The sequence below is a fragment of the Eimeria acervulina genome, genomic scaffold, assembly GCF_000499425.1.
Source record: "Eimeria acervulina Houghton genomic scaffold, Eah_scaff614, whole genome shotgun sequence".
In the NCBI taxonomy this organism is placed as follows: domain Eukaryota; phylum Apicomplexa; class Conoidasida; order Eucoccidiorida; family Eimeriidae; genus Eimeria; species Eimeria acervulina.
This window is the reverse complement of record NW_013549690.1, coordinates 1-7287: the sequence shown is the minus strand read 5'-3', so window position 1 is coordinate 7287 and position 7287 is coordinate 1. Positions and strand designations below refer to the sequence as shown.

Sequence of the window (7287 nt, the reverse complement as noted above, 5' to 3'; positions counted from 1 at the left end):
GCTTCTGGAAGGCTAAGCTGCTAGGGCTTCTTTTGCCCTTTTTTTCTATCGCTGTTGTTCTGTGTCCTCTTTCTAAAGAGCAGCAGCACGGTGCCGCAGCTCTGCAGCATCAGCAGCAACAGCAACAGCAGCAGCAGCAGTAGCTGCTGCTGCATGTCCTTCGCAGCGTCTTCTTCTTTTCTAGCGGCTATGATTAGCCTGCATCAGTTATTTAGGGTGCTTTCTCGTATTAACTCTGACTCCTCTGCTCCCTTTTACGCAGCGCCTCTTCACTCTCCTATTTCTGCTAGTGTTGGGGGGCCCCCTAGGGGCCCCCTACTAACTCTAAGCCCTCTAAAGGAAGCAAGGCCTTCTGCTGAACTCAGGATACTAACAACTACCTGCTCTACTACAGCCCCCCCTCAAGGGGCCCTCAGTCCTGGGCCCTGTGCTCTTGAAGATTGCCTCTGTGACGAGACAGAGTGCAGCGCTTTCTCCCTCAGCAGCAGCAGCAGCAGCAGTAGCAGCAGCAGCACCCATGGGCCTCCTGACCCAGAAAATCAACATCTTGCTGCTGTCGCCGCTGCTGCAGAGCCGTCAGTTCATATGTGCAGCAGCAGCAGCAACAGCAGCAGCAGCGATAACTCGAGTCTCTCTATCTTCTCTCCACTAACTGCTGCTGCTGCTTCTTCTAGTACTTGGTCTCCTGTCTGTGCATGCAACTCTCAATCTGCACAGTGTCTCCCCACAAAGGGGCTTAAAGCCCCAGAGAGATTCCTTAAGCAACACGAGCAGCAACAGCTGCTGCAGCAGCAGCCTCCGGCTCTCCGTGCTGCTGACGCTTCTGCTGTTGCTGCTGCTGCTGCTGCTCGATCGGTTATAGGGGAAGCCCCTGCGGCTATTGAAGACAATACAACCGAAGGAGCCCCCCTTGGGGGCCCCCTTGGGGGCCCCTACCGTTCGACGAGGCGGCAGCGAAGGAAGGCATGGAGGTCTCCGTGGGAGCGAAGCAGCGGGAGAGCCGCAACGCGCACTGTCTCCTCGCAGCAGCAGCAGCAGCAGCAGCACCAGATGAAGGGAGAGCGCATGCAGACCCGTCTAGCAGCAGCCGCAGCAGCAGCAGCAGCAGCAGCAGCAGCCAGCAACAGCACATCAGCAGCAGGCGCAGAGGAAACTGCGGAGAGTCTCCTCCGCTCATCTTCGCTTCCCTCTGTCTTTTCCATGGCTCATACACCGCAGCCAGCAGCAGCAGCAGCAGCAGCAGCAGAGGGTGGAGATGGTGTGGCTGAATATCTGGGTACGGAGTTTGGCGTCGACGACAGGAGCAGCAGCACGCATGCATGTTCTTCTGCTGCATCTGCATCTGCAGCAGCAGCAGCAGCTGCTGCTGCTGCTGCTTCCTTGTCTTCATCTGGGTCTATGCGTCTCTTAGGGGTTTGCTTCTCGCGGCCTAAAGACGTCTGGAGGGCTCGCATTACAGTGGAGGGCAAACAATTTGAACAGCAGTTCTCTGTAAAGAGACACGGATATCATGGTGCCCGCATCTTAGCAGCACGATGGAGGGCTAGGATGGAGCAAGCGAGAATAGTCAGACCGCCTACACCCCAATAACATACTCTATCAACAGCAGCTGCTGTTGCTGCTGTTGTTGCTGCTGCAGCTGATGGTGCGAGTGCAGCTGAGGGTGCGAGTGCAGCTGAGGGTGCTGCTGGAGATGCAGCTGATGGTGCTGTAGCTGCTGGTGCTGCCGCTGTCGTTCTTGCTGCAGCTGTTGTTGCTGCAGCTCAGCTGAGCGACTGCAATAATATTTCAAGCCCCATTACAGCGCCACAAACATAATAAAGAAAAAGACAAGAGACAGGAAAACAGTTTTGAGGGCCCCTTGCATGCGCTGCAGCAGCAGGAGGGGGCCCCCTAATGCTCAGCAGAAAATCTCTTTAAAAAAAATCGCTGCTGGGCCTCTCGCAGCCGAGGCGCCCAGCATACATGCATGCATGCATACTTGTTATGCATGCATGCATGTTATGCATGCATGCATGCACGTTCTGCATGTTAGGCATGCATGCATAGATGCTATGCATGCATGCATCCATGTTATGCATGTTATGTATGCATGCAGCTTTGAACTTATTATATTCTTTTGGGTGCTGCGCCTGCTGAGCAGACGGCAGGCGCAACTTCATTATAGACTTTGATTCTTGCAATGCTGCTGTTGCTGCTGGCTGCAGCAACGAAACGCCAGCCACAGCAGTACTGGAAGCAGCAGCAGCAGCAGCAGCAGCAGCAGCAGCTCAGTGAAGGCACTGCAGGCTCATAGCTGATCTGGCCTAAGGCCTCCCACACTCTGAAAACTCTACGTTATTGAATTGCTGCTGTTGTTGCTGCTGCTGTGTTCTGCTGCTCTGGCTTGCTGCGGATCATGCGTCATTAAGACTCTGCTTGGGTGCTGCTGTTGCTGCTGCTGTCTGCTGCTGCTGCTGCTGCTTGGGTGCTTTCTTTCGTTTGTCTCCGCTTATTCTGCTGAAGCATTTGCCTCAGAGTTTGCCTCGCAGCCTCAGCCTCCCTTCTCCTAGCCAGCAGCTTAGCGGCGCGTCTGCACCCAGCAGCAGCAGCAGCAGCAAAAGCAAAAGCATCAACATCCGAAGAAAGAACACGAGCAGCAGCAGCAACGGAAGCAAACGAATCAGCAACAGAATCAATAGACGCATCATCAGCAATAGCAGCAGGAGCAGCACCAGAAGCAAACAAACCAGCAGCAGAATCCCTATCTGCAGCATCAGCAAGAGCAGCAGCAGCAGCAGCAGCAGCAGCAGGTAGTCTGGTAGTTTACCTGCGTGCCCGTGGTGAGGCGGATTTATTTGTATTGTATTTGCTGCTTCTGTATTTGTTTGTTTTGCTTTGTGTCTGCATATCTGTGTGCAATCGATGCTGCTGCTGCTGCAGCAGAGGAGGCAAGGAGGAAAGAAGTATAAGTCTGAGGCCTGTCTCCTTAATGCGGGGAGAGGCTTTTAAATAAGCAGCAAGCGATGGAGGTGTCTCCACAACAAAGCCTTTGCTGCTGAGAGCTATACGCCCCACAAGAGACAGCTGCTGCTCGGTTAGAGCAGCACGTAGCAGCTGCAGCAAATCGCTGCGACGCCGCAGCACCTCCCCTAAAGGGTCAAAGAATAAGAAACAGAGACGGTGAGGCTTCCCAGAGAGACACGAGACCCAAGACATGCGCTGCTGCCGCTGCAGCAGCAGCCACAACCCTCCAGCAAGTACACGTACACCCCATTGCTGCTGCTGCTCAGCAGCAAAAGATGTCAGTTGACTCAAGTCCCCAGCAAAAGGAAAAGAAGTAATCTCACCCTCTGCAAAACAGCAGCAAACATATATATACATATATATATATATATATATATATATATAGACAGCAGCAACAACAGCAACGACAGCAACAGCAGCAGCAGCAGACGCAGCAGCGGAAAAAACAGCAGCAGCAGCAAAGGCAACAGAGCATTACAAATGGCAGCAGGAGCAGCAGCAGCAGGAGGAAAGATTACCTAGTCTCTGAAGAAGCTGCTGCTGCACTTGTGCGTCTGTGGGGGGTTTGGCGTGCTTGAGGTGTATCTTGAGTTGCTGCTGCAGCAGCCTGAGCTGTCTCCTTTGTGCTTCATCATACAGCACTATAACCTCCCCGCAGTCTCTTCCTGTCCTGCCTGCTCGGTGTACGTACAGCTCAGGAGAGAGGGGGGGCCCCCACTGCAGCACTAAACGCACGCCAGGGAAGTTGAGGCCCCTAGCTGCAAGATCAGAAGCAATTAAAACATTAAACTGTCTGTCTCTAAATAGCTGCACTGTCTGTCTCCTCTCCCTTTGAGGCATCTGCGCATGCAGCTGACGCGCCTGCTGCTGCTGCAGCAACGGATGTGCTGCCAGCAGCGACACCTCGTCTCTGCTGCAGCAGAAGATAATTGCTTGTGCTTCAGGCTGCAGCCGCTGCAGCAGCAGCAAAGCAGCAACACGGCATCGCTCCCCTACAGCACGTGGCACCCTAACAGCAATATGAGAGACAGAAGGAGACAGTTCAGAGCCCCCAGTGTCCCTTAAGTCAATCACAACGGCCCCTTTATTCCCTTGCTGCTGCTCTTGCTGCTCTTGCTGCTGCTGCTGCTGCTGCTGCTCCTGCTGCTGCTGCTGCTGCTCTTGCTGCTGCTCCTGCTGCGGGGGAGAGAGTGTTTCTTGTATTTGTTTTGACACCCAGTTGGGGAGTGTAGCTGAGAGCAGCAGAGTTTGTCTTTGAGGGTTTATTTGCTGCAGCAATATCTTTAACGAATCGTCAAACGAGGGCCCCACAAGCTTATCTGCTTCGTCTAGAACCAGGCACTTGAGCTGCTGCAGGTGCAGCAAATAACCTGCAGCAGCAAGTGCTGCTATACGCCCAGGCGTCCCGATCAAGACATGCCCTCCGCGCTGCTGCAGCTGCACGCTACCCAATGGGGGGCCCCCCTGGGGGCCCCCCACAGCCAAGACTGGATGACAAACAATGCTGCCGCGAAACCTGCACTCAGCAGCAGCAGCAGCAGCAGCAGCAAACGCAGCAGGAACGGGTGCAGAACAGTAGCAGCAGAAAAAGCGCCACAAGCAAATGCAAAGGGCCCGGAAGCATCGATTGTAGCAGCAGCAACTGCAGCAAATGCAGCAGCAACAGCAGCAGCAGCAGCAGCAGCAGCAGCAGCAGCAGGAACTGCCACGGGACGTACGCAGCGCCAGCAACGGAACCATAAAGGCCACAATTATCAGCAGAAGCAGCAGCAACAACAACAGCAGCAGCAGCAACAACAGCAGCAGCAGCAGCAGCAGCAGCATTACCTGTAGAACTGAGCTGCAACTTGCTCTGCTAACTCCCGAGTGGGCGTTAATATAATAATCGGCTCCTCGCGCGGCCACTGCTGCTGCTGCAGCAGCTGCAGCAGCGGCAGCACATACGCCAGAGTCTTCCCTGTACCTGTGGGGGACCTTATCAAGGCGCTACGCCCTGCAGCAGCAGCAGCAGCAACAGCAGCAGCAGGAACAATAGCAGCAGCAACAACAACAACAGTAGCAGCAGCAACAACAGCAGCAACAACACATACACACAGACGCAAGCTACATAAAATAAACACACTCTCACGTTCCCGCTGCAGCACTTGCCTCCACAGCTAGCTGCAGCTAGCCATAGCTAGCCGCAGCTAGCCATAGCTAGCCGCAGATAGCTTTCAGGTAAGCTGGAGTAAGTGCAAGCATAGCAGGGATGCATCCCTGAGAGTGCTTCCGTTGCTGCTGCTGCTCCAGTTCTGCCTGCCCACGTTGTTGCTGCTGTTGCTGCTGCTGCTGCTGCTGTACCTGCAAGGATGTGTGGCAGCGCTCTTCGCTGCACCTCTGTAAGGGATCGGATCCCCTGTGCAGCAAGCGAAGCCTTCAGGGCCTTGCACAAGAGGCCCCGTCCACGGCTGCTGCTGCTGCTGCTGCTGCTGCTGCTGCTATCGAGGGCAGCCAAGTCATGCTGCTCCAGTGCAACGAGATGATTGTCTGCTGCTGCATCATATGCTGTTGCTTCTGCTTCTGCTGCTGCTGCTGCTGCAGATCTCTCTACTGTTGCTGCTGCAGATCTGTCTACTGTTGCTGCTGCTGCAGCAGAAGGTTTAGCAGCAGATGAGCGCCTTCTGGCGCCTTGTACTGCAGGGTGAAGGTATATGCGGGGCTTCTGCCGCTGCTGCTGCTGCTGCTGTCGTTCTCTCTGCACCTGCTGCTGCAGCTGCTGCTGCAGCTGCTGCTGCTGCAGCAGCTGCTGCTGCCGTACATGGGGCAGGGCGGACAACTCCGGCGGAGACAAGAAAGCTGTCCCTTTTGGGTTGCTGCGCGGTCTTGCTGCATCAGACTCCCTTCTGCTGCTGCTGCTGCTGCGTATATTGCTGCTGCTGCTCCTGCTATTGCTGGTGCTGCTATTGCTGCTGCTGCTGCTATTGCTGTTGGTGCTGCTGGTATCGCTGTGGCCTGTGCTGCAGATGTTCCTGCTATCTGAAATTCTGCTGCTGTTGCTGCAGCCGCCGCTGCAGCAGCAGCAGCAGTTGCTGCTGTTGCAGCTACTGCCTACGAAACTAATGAAGGGGGGGAAGGAGCCCCAGGGCCCGGGGGCCCCCCTCTGCTGCTGAGCGAGGCGTGGGGGCCCCCCTAACCCTTTTGCAATGGGGCCCTGGGGGCCCCGCCTGCTGAATCTCCATGGAGGCACTGCTGCTGTTGCTGCTGCTGCTGCTGCTGCTGCTGCGGGTTGATAGCAGCCACCGCGTAGGGGGGCCCCCTTGGCGCCCCCGTACGGGGGATCCCTGCTGGGGCCCCCTAGGGAGAGCCTTCTAAGGGCTGTTTCAAAATGCTTTGCATGCATTTAAATATAATACATTTATAACACAAGCAGCAGCATCGCAGCTAACGCCTATCAGAGGGGGCCCCCTGGGGGGCCCCCTGGGGGCCCCCGATAGAAGGCATGGGGGCCCCCTGCAGCAACCGCACTAAGTGAGACTTCGGCTTAGCAGCATCTTCATTTCTTTTGTCTTCTTCTGCTTATTTAAATCTAATACTTTTTAAATGCATTACGTAGAACAACTACACAGGGTAGGGGGCCCCTCTAGGGGCCCCTCACCATCCAGAGGGCCCCTGTAGGGGGGCCCCCCAAACCCGGGGGGCCCCCTAGGGGCCCCCGCCAACCTTGAGGGCCCACCTAGGGGCCCCTCACTACCTGGGAGGCCCCCCATAGGGGCCTGGGGGGCCGGCCCAGAGGGGCCCCTCACAACCCGGGCCTCCAACACACCTGGGGCCCCTGGGGGGCCCCTGGGGGCCCCCTATGGGGGACCCATCTAGGCGCCCTCTGGAGGGCCCCTCAACCCCTTGCTTTGGGAGGCCCTCCGAGGAAGGAACCTGATGGGGGCCCCTGCGGGGGCCCCTGAGGGGGGCCCCTCCCTCTCGGGTTAATATAGGGCCCTGGGGCTAGCTAGGAGAAAGGTTTCGATAGCTGTTCATTGAAGTGGAATACCCGCAGCTAGCTATGGCTTGCTGCAGCTTCGGTACCTGAGCGAGCGAAGTGGCTATCTGGGCCCCATCGCATAGCTAGCTGGCTAGCTGGCTAGCTGCCCGTCGGTAGTTAGGTGGCTAGCTGCATCCTAATGTCGGGTAGTTGAGGCATTTGCTCTCTCCTGCTGGGCTGCAGCATCTCTCTACACTTCCTAGCTAGCTAGCTAGCCAACTGGGTAGTTCTCTAGCTAGCCACCTGGGTACCTCTCTAATTAGCTA

At 56.2% G+C, this 7287-nt stretch overlaps 2 protein-coding genes across 2 annotated transcripts; one reads left to right on the top strand and one right to left on the bottom strand.

Moving 5' to 3' along the window:
* Nucleotides 1–189: 189 nt before the first annotated feature.
* EAH_00044480 (hypothetical protein, conserved) lies at nucleotides 190–1590 on the top strand (the record flags this gene model as incomplete). Its single annotated transcript, XM_013394850.1, has 1 exon — nucleotides 190–1590. One exon carries the CDS (start codon nucleotides 190–192, stop codon nucleotides 1588–1590), a length of 1401 nt encoding a protein of 466 aa, XP_013250304.1.
* An 816-nt stretch (nucleotides 1591–2406) lies between these two features.
* On the bottom strand, nucleotides 2407–6041 carry EAH_00044470 (ATP-dependent RNA helicase, putative; the record flags this gene model as incomplete). Its single annotated transcript, XM_013394849.1, has 5 exons — nucleotides 2407–2747; nucleotides 3051–3332; nucleotides 3525–4522; nucleotides 4834–4999; nucleotides 5347–6041. Coding segments are annotated over 5 exons (2482 nt in total), but the record flags the coding sequence as incomplete, so codon positions are not given.
* Nucleotides 6042–7287: the final 1246 nt, after the last annotated feature.